The sequence below is a fragment of the Aspergillus fischeri genome, genomic scaffold (assembly GCF_000149645.3).
Source record: "Aspergillus fischeri NRRL 181 1099437636264 genomic scaffold, whole genome shotgun sequence".
Classification (NCBI taxonomy): Eukaryota; Fungi; Ascomycota; class Eurotiomycetes; order Eurotiales; family Aspergillaceae; genus Aspergillus; species Aspergillus fischeri.
In genome coordinates, this window is record NW_001509762.1 from 12,211 (window position 1) to 24,561 (window position 12,351).

The window sequence follows — 12,351 nt, forward strand, 5'->3', positions numbered from 1 at the left end:
GTTTCTAAGGCTTCTACCCTGTGACACATACAGCCTTAAGTTAGATACATAGTACAATAGATGACTCTTATGTGGCCCTTGATGAGACTTCAAATGAGTCACTTCATAGTTTTCGGTCCGATGCTGGGTAGGTAGCAACCTCCTTTGGACGGCAAGCACTCAGAGTGAAGTACACCTACCCCATTACCGTGACTTCCAGGATCTTTCAGATCGATCTTACCTATGAAGAACTCGACGCTCAATCATTGAAATACATGTCTATGTCAATGATCCCTCATATCTACTAGACAGATGGGTCAATTGCAGAGTACCCTGCGAGGGCGACGTTGTGTATAGCGTCACCATGGCATTCTGAGAAAGATATCGCCAACGTCAGTGGCTATAAATCTCATGGATTGCGCTAAGTATGCATGGAGTCTCCACCCAGGTTGAATATTTCTTCATGGTTTACCTTTTTGGGAGATGATCGGCCGCCATTACGAACTGCAGCATCACGCCAACCACCTGAAAGTAGACTAGTCCATAGCATGAAATACCAGCTCAGTGGTTGCAGATGAACACATGTTCATAATCATCATGATATCAGTTTACACCATGACGTAGCCTTGAAATCCAATACTCTGGACAAACATATAAACCACATCTCCATCCACCCCAGCACTGTGCTTTTCCCAGACAATAACACACTCCCGTGACCAACATACTTTCAAATCAACACGCAATCGCATATCCACAGTTACAATGGGCCGCACCTATCGAACTCATCACCCCAAATTCTCCCCTGGCAACACCGTGAACCTCCGTAGCTACCGCCGCAGCCTGCCCTTCCAGCGAGACGACGCTGGCTACATCACCTCCCACGACCAGCTCCTCACCACAACCCGCAAGAATGTGGAGCACTACGATTCCTCAGGCACGCTGTACGCAAATGCCACAGACGCGCTTCAGGGTGACCGGTTTTACGTCGAGCAGGGCGACAATGGATTCCGGTTCAAGGAGACCGAGACAGGCAAGTATCTAGCACTAAAGGGGGAGTATGTATTTCTCATCCTCACGTCTCATTGGCACAAGCTGACTGGATGTGGCTTAGTTGGATTGGGCTTGATGATGAGGGGACCGATCTATGGTTCGAGGAGTGGCCGCTCGAGGAAGGAAGGTATATCATAACACCGAGAAAGGATAATATCTACCCATCAGATGGACCGGGATATCATCTGTGGTTTGAGGGGGCACCGGACGCGGTGTTTCGGAATAATGAGGATGATCTGAATGTCAAGGGGGAGGGACAACATGCGTTGTTTTGGATCGATACAGTCCTGGGGTTGTAGATTATCAATTATTATAGGAAGTGTTTTGTGGCTTCACATATTACACACAGTGAATAAGCTCTGTGAACCTAACGTACTAAATATCACCTAGAAGCACAATAGCTACGTAGGGTCCCTGAAACTCACCCTGCATGTCTCCCCTCATTTCCTCAAACTCCACCATAACAGTTTCTCATCGTGCTTTGATCGCAGTATTACTTGGCAAACAAACTCTTTTGCACACACCAAAATCCGTCGCTGTATCCTGTGTGAGGGTCAAGGGTCGCTCTACTGCTTTTCTATCAGCATCATATGCCTCTTCGATCTGAAACGCCCAGATCAGCTTCTAATCTCTAGTAAGAGGTTGCATTCTGCAAAATGAATCCATGGGCCACTGCGCCAGCCCGTACCGTAAGAATCCGGTACAGTTAGAGGCCAATTGGCACTGGAAACTAAGGAGATTGCTGGATGCTGCCCCACATCGCAGTCACACAACACCCATCTTTAGGTTGGTAAATGTAGAGCTGACAATCACAAGGAAACAAGCAGTTGCTCTAATAAAGACCTTGGCTAAAAGTTAGTCACTGCCTAAGATGGCTAGGGTTTGGGATTACTGTTAATTTTGTTTCAGCTAGCCCCCCAGCTGCTAGAGTTGCATAACTGAACCGCTAAAATCGAATCCGACCCTCACCGAACTCACAGCGGTTCGGTTTTGTTCCTAGATTGAGAAACCACACTGGGTTAGGGGCAGGTTAGGGTCGGATCCAGGGGGCCATTAGAAACCGCTAGAAACTCCTTTGTAGAGTTGCATAACCGAACCGCTAAAATCGAATCCGACCCTCACTGAACTCGCAGCGGTTCGGGTTCGGTCCCTAGCCTAGGGAATCGCACCGGTTTTGGTTTCCCCTGGGTGAAACTGATTTGAGTTCAGTTAAAACCATTGGTTAAGGTTTTTGAGGTTTTATCCGCCATATTAGTATAAGGAAGATATAATAGATAGAATTAAGGGAGTTATTTACTACTAATGTATCTCACAAGCAAGCGTGACACACAAGCGAGCGTGACACCGCCCGCCAATTCCTGCCTATGGGCTAAATACTAGAGCCTCTATCAACCAAACAATTGCATTTCTATCTAAAAATTAATTAGGAACTTGATTAGGACATTGCAATTGCTTATGTCCTAGAATATGACAATCACTGCAGCGCGGTGGCGCTCATACGCGCGGCCCAACTGCAGAAAGTGCAGGATCTATAGGAAGCGCATCTTGACCTTTATCCACCTTATTCTCATGCTGGAATAGCTCTAAGCCCTCTTAAATAGCTAGGCCCTCTGTAATAGCTAGCTGCCTAGTAGAGCGCTTTCGCTTTTGACCTTTCCATTCATTCTCAGCGTGAGATCTGCGTATTTCTTCCCGCGTAAGAACAAGCTCATTAAGCGTCAATTCATGACCTTTAATAATCTTGTCTAATCGCGATTCTAGTAAAGGTAAAGGGCTGTGAGCGCATTCCCTAAGTAGTTTCTTTATAGCAGATGCCTGCTTCTCCAGCTGCCTAATAGTATAGGGTGTCTTAGGTGCTGAATTGGTCGATTAACTGCCTGGTGGTGTAGGGGTCTTTAGTTGGATCTCCAACTGACTGAGCACCCTATCTGGATTGAATGGAACTAGGCCAGCGCCTGCGAAGCTATTTTGAATAGTTTCTGCTTGAAAAGCGCTTTCGCGAGCTTGTGGAAAGGCCTTTAGGAAATTAAGTTTATTAATATGATTGATTCCTAAGCGCGCTTTCTGCTCCACTAAGCTCCCATATGCCTTTTTTAAAGGCGCGAAGCAGCCCACATCCAGAGGTTAAAGCTTGTGGGAAGAATGAGCTGGCATGCAGATAGGAATAATATTATTCTCACTGCATATTTGATTGAATTAAGGCGTGAGATGGCTGCCATGGCCGTCAAGAATTAGAAGACGGTATCTCCCAGTCATATAACTAGTAGTCGCAGGAATAAAGAGATTTTTAAGCCAGCAAAGGCCTATCTCATCAGTAGTCCATCCATTAGGACTAACTTCAATCCTGCTATCGCGTGGGAGCTTGAAATCTTGATACCAACCCTCTATATGGACCTTTCCTTTAAAGATAATGTATGGAGGAAGCACCTAACTAGTAGAGTTAATACACTTAATTAAAGTAACCCATTCCTGATTGCCTGGCTGTACGAGAGAGGCCTTCCCATAGTAATCAGCTCTAGTAACTACTCGTGCAGTAGCTACTAGGCCCATAGCAAAGCCAGTTTCATTAAAATTATAGATATCTTCTTGTGCAATCCCATGTTGCATTATAGTGATAAGTACGCGGTCAAACCACTCCTTAATCACTTTAGGGTCTTCGCATTTTGCTCATTAATAATTATAGCATTGAGTATAGCATGTTTTCACTTCATCATGTTATTTAATGAAGTTAGTAACCCAATTCTCTCTAACTGATTAAGTAGGTGTCGTACCGCGCTCAGCAAGAAGAATATTAGCCATTTCTCATATATGGGACGGTCGGGGGGCTGCTCCACGTCAATCTAGCAAAAGAATCCATTGTATAAGTGATTCCTCTTCATTTTGAGTCAGTTTATGACTATTGGCGCGTATTTCTGAGCATGAAGTTCTTCCATTAAGTTGTTGATGTAGAGTTTCATAGCAGATATCGAAAACACATGCAGCTTCATGAATACTGCGAATTTCTTGCTTTTGAATAGCTGATATTGTAAGTAGGACCCTCCCCTCTTTCTCAATAGAGTTATTTAAATTTTGACGTGCTTTTGGAGGCATGGTTCGTAGTTGAATTAGATGAGATTTTTGGTCCCATCCAAAACACGTTAGGTGTCACGCTCACTTGTGTGTCACGCTCACTTGTGAAATATGTTAGTTAATGTAATCCACGGCCGAGCGGCGAATACGACCGAAGTGCGAATTTTCGCCGCAACCACCATGATTTTGAAGCTTTTAAACACCAACGCCATTAAATTAGCATATGTAAAAGATAGAATAGCTAGCTATCTATTAGGACAACTTCTTCTATTATGTCCAATAGTGTGGTGGTGCACGCTGTTGAGCTGTAGATAGGGCCGCTTCAACCTGGATATTAACCTGTGTATCAAGCTGATGAACACGATTTTGACCTTCTTGTATAGATAAAAGGACATCTTTCCCTATTAGAGCACGCCTTCTTGCCTTCTTCTTTATTTTCCGCTCATTTTCAGCTCATAGAAGCTTGATTTCTTCTTGAAGAAGAAGATTCGTATTCATTGCCATCTGCGCGGCCTTTTCAAGATGCCGAATATAAGCTATTAGACTGCTAGATAGCTTCCTTTTTTGTATGCTTCTCTGTATAGTGCGGACCTTGTGATCAAGCTAGCAAGGATTCTGAGGAGTTTGAAAAGCAGAGGAGATAGAGCCTCCAATAAGTGGTGGTGTTGGCGTACGAAGTTGAAAGGTAATCTTTCCAAGGACCTGATCTTCATTTAACAGCTTTAGACCAGCTCCTGCGAAGCCATTGCATATATTTGCTTGGTTAAACACCTTGTCTTGTGCTGGAGGATATAGGTGCAGGAAATCCTCCTTATCAATATGATTATTTCCAGCCATCATCATTCCTTCAACTAGTTTCCCATAGGCACGCTTAAGCGGCCCGAAAACGCCAACATCCAGTGGTTGTAGAAGATGAGAAGTATAAGGTGGCATGCAGAGACAGATGATTACATTCTCCTCACAGAAGGTATCAAATTCTGGAGTTAAATGGCTAGAATGGCCATCAAGGATAAGCAACCGCTTTGCGTTGAATAGTGTTTAGAATATGGTTCAAACACATCCTTTAACCAGTGAAGACCAATTATATCTGTCATCCAGCCATTCTCACTCTTTGCAATCTTCCAGTCCCTATTCCTATCCTGAAGAAGCATAGGTTCTTGATACTAAGCAGCCTGGTGTTCTTTTCCCTTCAAGATAACCACTGGTTGTATAGAAATCCCTCTTGAACTGACACATTCAATGATCATGACCCATTCGCGGTTTCCTTGGATAACTGTACAAGGTCTCTCACTGCGTTCCACTGCAGTAATAACCTTAGATGTTGTGCAGAGCCCCATTGCAAAGCCAGTTTCATCAAAGTTCCAGATATCATCTTCATGTATACTGTGTTCCTGAATAGCTTTGCGTACAGTCTCAAACCACTGTCTGATAAACTTGGGATCCTCCTGTTTCGCCCTCTGCCCTCTGGTATGTAATCCTTCGATTATACCTTGTACGTAGTTCAGGGCGACATTTAGTAAAGGAATAGGCCCAGTTTACTCCAAGAACTACCGTTGAATCTTGTGTCCGTTCACAGAGTAAAATCTGTGCCATTCCACGCAGGAATTCTGGCCGAATTGAGAAGCCTCACTTATCTGCATCTAGCAGTCGCTTAACAAGTGTTCCCTCTTCATTGGCTGTTAATTTATGGCCATTTGCACGTGTTTCTGTTCGTGGTTTAACTCCAGCTAGCCGCTTGCGAAGGGAGGATTCAGAGACACCATATATCTGGGCAGCCTTTAATTTTGAATTAACTTTCTTCTCTTTCCATGCAGTAATTGCCATTTGCATACGGGCTTCCTTAGATAGAGGCATTTTATATATAAAATGTAAAGAAATGGCGCGTTAGAAATGGTTGAATTGAATGTTTTGGTGGTTGCGGCGAAAATTCGCACTTCAGTTGTATTCACCACTCGGCCGTGGATTATGTTAACGTAATCGGACACCGAGCGAGACATGACACCAAGCGAGACACCCTTCAACCCCTGAAACCCTGCAACCACCAAATCACCATCGGATCCAGGTTTCCATCCAATATGGCATTAAAACAAACTGATTCAACAGTCGAATTAGAAGATCGCATATTACTTGCTGTCAAAGCATACCAAAATGGCCAGTTTAAAAGTATACGAGCAGCAGCAGCAGCATATGATGTTCCACATTCCACTCTAGCCCATTGAATCAAGGGTCGAAAAGCAAGGACTGACATACCAGCAAACTGCCAGAAGCTTAGCAGTCTAGAAGAAGCTTCCCTAAAGAAATGGATTCTGGATATGGATGAGCGAGGACTACCACCAACACATGCTGCAGTTCGCAAAATAGCAGATTTACTACTCCATGAGTGAAAGGGGGAAGCAGTCAGTGAGAGATGGATCACTAGATTCATCAAATGGCATGATGAACTTATATCCAAATACACTCGCAAATATGATTACCAGCGTGCAAAATGCGAAGATCCGGAAGTCATCAACTAATGGTTTAATCTTGTTCAGAATACTATAGTAAAATATGGTATTCTTGAACAGGATATCTACAACTTTGATGAAACTGGCTTTTAAATGGGTGTGGCCTCTATAGCAAAGGTTATTACTGCATCTCGTCACCGAACAAGCCGTGTACGAGCTGTACAGCCAGGGAATCGTGAATGGGTGACTGTCATTGAATCTATTAATGCTTCTGGATGGTCTCTCCCCCCTATGATCATCTTCTCTGGCAAGGTCCATCAATCTCAATGGTATCAAGACATCAACCCTGATTGGGTGATTGGTCTAAGTGATAATGGATGGACCAATAATGAGCTTGGTTTATTCTGGTTAGAAAAGATCTTTGAGAAGCATACTGCAACACGCACCCTAGGAAGATATCAGCTTCTGATTCTTGATGGCCATGCTAGCCATGAATCTGCGGAGTTTGATCTTTTCTGTAAGAACCATCAAATTGTCCCTCTTTATATGCCTTCTCATTCATCTGATAAACTGCAGCCTCTTGATGTTGCCTGCTTTGCACCACTAAAAGAGGCATATGGTGCCGCGGTGATGAGAAGCATCCAGAATGGCATTCATCACATTGATAAGGAAAACTTCCTTGATCTTTATAAAGAATCACGGAAGGCCTTATCATCCAAGAATATCCGCAGTGGATTTGAAGCTTCTGGTTTAGTTCCTTTGAATCCCCAAAGGGTGCTGGATAAGCTTACTATCAAGAATATCACCCCCCCCAAATACTGCTTATGGACCTCTAGAGGGTGAATGGATTGCAAAGACCCCTTATACCTCTGCTGAGGTGCAAAAGCAGATGGAGCTTATCAAGCAGCTTGTGAATCACAACTCCCAAAGTCCCCCAACTGAGGCTATCCGTCAGCTAGCGAAAGCAGCTGAAACTACCATGCATAAAGTTATTCTATTACGGCACCAGGTAATTGAGCTTCGTGCAGCAAACAAAAGGCAAAAGCGAAAGCGCGCGGCCCCTAGATCTTATATTGCTACTGGGGGTGTCTTGACAGGGTCTGAAGGTCAGCAACTTGCTCAAGAAGCTCTACAGGCTATGGACTTGGTGGAACCAGTTTGTAAAAAGCGTGCGCCACCACGATGCAGTAACTGTCATCACATTGGTCATATTAGAACAAGCTGTCCCAGTAGAACTAGGTAATTCGAAAACTTTTGCTTTAATTTGACTGCGTGGTAGTAAGATATCTCATGGTTTTCAGCCTCGGTTAAAATCACGTTCAGGTGTCTTGCTCAGTGTCATGTCTCACTCGGTGTCCGATTACATTAATCCTAAAAGGATTACTAAGTAATCTAAATACATACTTAATCTAGACAGACTTTCATAGAGAAACTATATAGTAGTATATTACTATATGACTACTAATATTTATACCTACTAAAAAGAGTATAGACTAGAATTATATATATAAATTATATATATTAATATAATATAGGTAAATGGGTACCTATAAACTAACCTATATAGAATTATAGATTTAGGGGTGAGTTTTACTATTATCGGTTGACCCAAAGTCCCAAACCCAACCCATGACCATGGTGTCTACAGTCCGTACACAACACCCCTACTAGGCAACAGAAAGTGTTAGTATTAAGCTACTTATAGATGCCCTGGCCTAGGTGCTATATAAGAATATGCGACTATGACTGCCTAGTCCTTCACTGATTAATCTGATGTAGCTAACATTTTTAGCACAAATTATTGTATCACAACTAAAATGCCCAAACTTGCATACAGCAAGATAAATCAACTATACACCAGAATCGTCCTGGAAACGACCATTGGGTTCATAGAAATGTTTTGGGTTAGAATACCACTGTTTCCAACGCTGGCATGTTCTGTTAAATTGTTCTTTTTGCCAATGTTGTGTGTCCCACTGATACTCCTTGAACTCCTCTTTGCTTTCCAATATCTGGAATGCTAGCCCAGCAGATGCATGCCAAGCAATGTGGCAATGGACCGCCCAAGCTCCGGGGTTGTCAGTTTTGAAGGCAATGACCACAAATCCATTCTTTGGCAGAAGCACCACATCGCGGCGAGGTGGATTGTCGTATGTCAAATTTCCTAGTGAGTCCGTCCCATTGTAAGGATACTCTGACTGTTTCAGTAGCGCGAAATCATGGCCATGGAAGTGTAACTTTGCATAAACCGTGCGTCAGAATGGACTGGTGCCCTTAAAGAGTGTTGAGTCTACTTACCGGATGCGCAGCAGGGACCAATTTACCTCCCTTTGGGGGACCAAAATTTGTCTGATTTCCGATGATTACCATATAGCTCCAATTTCCGTTACCCTGTTGGTGAAGGGGTGACTTTTCAACTGGATATACCGCGTCATTATCGCCAAATGGCCCATCAGTATTGTTCACTGTTGGCTTTGAATAGTCCACCCAAAGGGGGTGCCTCATCATTTGCCAGTTATTCACCTCAGGGCCTGTCAAGTTCGGCCTGTGTGGCTCTGCAGGAAGGAACCATTTTGCAAGCATGATAGTCGAGTTGGGTACGCCGAGCTCCAATTTTTCGTCCTTATTAAGTCGCGGCACATTCCACGGAACGACGGGCCGCAGCCTTTCATGTGGCTCATCACGACAGGTATAATTGTATTTACCCTCAGTTGTCGTCGGCCATTCGTTCTTATGGCCCTGGTAGTACAGGATGCCCTGCCTCACATCAAGTTGTTCACCAAAGTTATTGCAGTGATCAGCTGGCACAGTCCGCATCCAGAATTCATCCGTCCCATTTCGCTGTTCATCAGGCCATGTATTTAGCACAACATGGTATCTTTGCCCTGGGCATATGTCAGTGCATACCTCTGCCAGTCATACAGAAGGTCATTACCCACCGATTCCAATTGCCAAATGGTCTGTTACATAAGGGTTAACAGGGACGAGGTCCGACTGGACAACCGTAAAGTTGTGGTTATCAATGGCGAATACATAGGTTGTATCAGTGGACGTGTTGATCAGTCTCATTAAGTAACGTTTGCCCTGGGGAATATCTTTAGGGCAATGCTTGGTACAGCCGGAACTGTGACTTACAGCTTCAACAGTATTGTTGTGTCTCTCAGGCAATATACCAGCATAGCTTCCTAGAACGCACATCAGTCATGTCCACTAATACACTTGCATAGATAGGTAAACATACCACGTCCATTGATTAAGATACTTGTCATCTTTGGAGGTGGCCTATTATGACCGGAAAATTGCTCCTGATAGTAGTCTTGGAAGGCACTTCTGTGATTGTGGTCGCCCAAGAGAATTGGGTCAATAGACTCATCCCAGTTGGCCGATGTGGGCCCATGAATGGTCAGAGGACCATAAATACCATCACTGTATTGAAGTGAGTAGTGGCTGTGGTACCAGGTGGTGCCATATTGTGTGGCTCTGAATTTGTATGTAAAACTCTCCCCTGGAGCAATTGGGCACTGAGTAACACCAGGTACGCCATCCATCAGACTATTATTAAGCATGCGCAGCCCATGCATATGAATAGCTGTTCCATTGTAGGTTAGGTTATTCGTGATAGTGACGTCTGTTACCCATTAAAGTTAATTAATTCTTTAACGCCCTTTCCATGTACTTACGAACTGAATCTCCCCAGCATGCCTCTACACACTTTATCAGCATCAGTCTCTGCGTAGTGTGGAAGTGACTTACGAATCCAGGGTCCAGGAAAGGTTCCATTGAACATCTTTGCCCCAGGAAAGGGAATTCCATCCCAATTCGCCGTGGTATCATTGTTGACGACGATATGGTACTTTATAAGGTCTTATATCAGTATAGTCTCTGACTCCACATAGTACACTATATACTTACATCGCGCCGTACTCCCTGTGGCCAGGACGTCTCATAGTCAGTTGTGATGTTGTACTCACGCCCGGTTTTATTATTCCGGAGCCAGACACCTCTTAGATCTGGTGAATCCGGATGCCACCAACCGGGCAATCCCGTGTAATTGCACTTTATGCTATTATCTTTACCAGTACCCGGTGGCTCAAAAATTGGTGGTGCGAGGTTGGTTTCCTCCAGAGTGGTGTTATCTTCTTTTAATAAAGGCGCCTGGTCGAGCGGATCCAGTCCAATCAAGGACGTGAAACCGAAGTACCTGATCAAGCTGATCACGTAAAGCTTAAGCTGCATTATGTAGGGAAAGGACCCCAAGTAGGATTGATATACTGACTGATTTAACCGGGGATCCCACTTCTATTGAATCAAGATTGAGGAAGAAAATATTAAATTTCTGCGGGAGGATTCCTCTTCAGACCTTAAATGTCCAACATATAGTGGCAATCTGGTTATGGAACCCACCACCATGGTGCTTGTAGTAGCATACGTCAAAGACGTCACTCTTTCTATGACAATTGCTACATACGTCAACGACCGAGGGGGCGAAGAAATTGCTCCCTGGTGTGCCCAACAATGTTGACGAATATGGTAAAAGCGCAATCGACGGAAGCTTGCATAGTTGCAAACCTTATACAACTTAAGTTTACAAAGGATAAGCATTGACGGAATCTTTCACAATTGACTTTGGTAGTACGTCGACCATTTGCAACTCAAGAGACCTCGGCCACTCTCTAGAAGCCTCATGCTTGATCTAACAGCTCCGTTTATTGGAACGTTGCCGATATAAATGGAGCAAGCCTCCCCGCTCTTACCACAAGGTCATTATGTCATTTGTACTGTTCCAATGCTTACAATGGGCATTCCATAGAATTTTAATTAATGAAATGCAGTAATACTCACTAGTAATGGAACCATGCATAAGGTCCATGCTCTCCCATACTAATTATATTTTGCGCATGAAACGACAGACAGAAATTTGAACGTTTGGACAGGGTCTTTCTTGTGCAGCACGATGCAGGGTCCAGGGCACGCACGTATGATTACTTCCAAACTTCTATTTTATTCTTTTAGCTATAAACAGCTTGATTAATTCTTTATATATCTTTTAATGATAATACCATCATTAAGATCACTGTCTTTGAACTCATCAAATGTGTAGGTTTTATCAAGATATGATGGAGGTGTTGACATGATTTTCTATAGGATTATGACGGGAATTGGGGGATGTGATCAGGATAGTTGAGGGGCCGATGAGGAGTGTGGGAGCCATCTAGGAGCAAGCTCCCGTAATCTGTTTAATCCTATAGTTTAGTTAGTGGCACAGAATTACATAACCCACCTGTAGCACTGCCTTTACAGGTGCAAGGCCATCTATATTTGCTCCTTGGCGGCGACTGGATGTCTTCTGTCTCTACTGAGTAGAGTAGGGACGATGGAAGCGACTGGTGGATTATCTGCGTCCTCTTTTAATAAAATACAGTGTTGATTAACCTCACGCGTAGAAGCTGTTGATAAGCTAGAACGCCAACTGGGGTATTCTTGGAATGTACGGAGGCTACTCTCAAGCTATTGCCATCACTAGCATGAGTTGGAGGACTATGGGTCTATTGGTTAGGCCCATATTAGCAGGGTTCATGATGGAGAGATTCAGCTATTTTGAACTATAGTGTGTACTGGGTATGCTTCCTCCTTGACATTATTTATATTTATAGTTATATTGCTGACGCAATATATTGACCATCTCCATCACCCATGCCATAGTTGCCGCCGTTTACCTCAGTCCCCGTCCTACCTTAGAGGTTATCGAGGGAATTGAGAAGTATAGTAACCGGGACTCTAGTTAATACCTATTATTAGAGATTTCAGA

At 43.8% G+C, this 12,351-nt stretch overlaps 2 protein-coding genes across 2 annotated transcripts, besides 10 other annotated features; one reads left to right on the forward strand and one right to left on the reverse strand.

Annotated features, from left to right (window-relative positions):
- Positions 1 to 741: 741 nt before the first annotated feature.
- On the forward strand, positions 742 to 1,328 carry NFIA_072090 (uncharacterized protein; the record flags this gene model as incomplete). Its single annotated transcript, XM_001259191.1, has 2 exons — positions 742 to 1,034; positions 1,091 to 1,328. The coding sequence occupies 2 exons, from the start codon at positions 742 to 744 to the stop codon at positions 1,326 to 1,328; spliced, it is 531 nt and encodes a 176-aa protein (XP_001259192.1).
- A 1,011-nt stretch (positions 1,329 to 2,339) lies between these two features.
- Positions 2,340 to 2,373: a microsatellite.
- A 198-nt stretch (positions 2,374 to 2,571) lies between these two features.
- Positions 2,572 to 4,074: a mobile genetic element.
- Positions 2,617 to 2,651: a microsatellite.
- Positions 4,075 to 4,170: 96 nt separating the features above from the next.
- Positions 4,171 to 4,204: a microsatellite.
- A 266-nt stretch (positions 4,205 to 4,470) lies between these two features.
- Positions 4,471 to 5,121: a mobile genetic element.
- Positions 5,109 to 5,561: a mobile genetic element.
- Positions 5,545 to 5,952: a mobile genetic element.
- A 126-nt stretch (positions 5,953 to 6,078) lies between these two features.
- Positions 6,079 to 6,110: a microsatellite.
- Positions 6,111 to 6,209: 99 nt separating this feature from the next.
- Positions 6,210 to 7,322: a mobile genetic element.
- A 717-nt stretch (positions 7,323 to 8,039) lies between these two features.
- Positions 8,040 to 8,075: a microsatellite.
- A 317-nt stretch (positions 8,076 to 8,392) lies between these two features.
- NFIA_072100 (multicopper oxidase) lies at positions 8,393 to 10,778 on the reverse strand (the record flags this gene model as incomplete). The annotated part of the gene is made up of 7 exons (XM_001259192.1): positions 8,393 to 8,779; positions 8,841 to 9,427; positions 9,482 to 9,679; positions 9,784 to 10,170; positions 10,223 to 10,246; positions 10,296 to 10,395; positions 10,455 to 10,778. The coding sequence occupies 7 exons, from the start codon at positions 10,776 to 10,778 to the stop codon at positions 8,393 to 8,395; spliced, it is 2,007 nt and encodes a 668-aa protein (XP_001259193.1).
- Between the last annotated feature and the right edge of the window lie 1,573 nt (positions 10,779 to 12,351).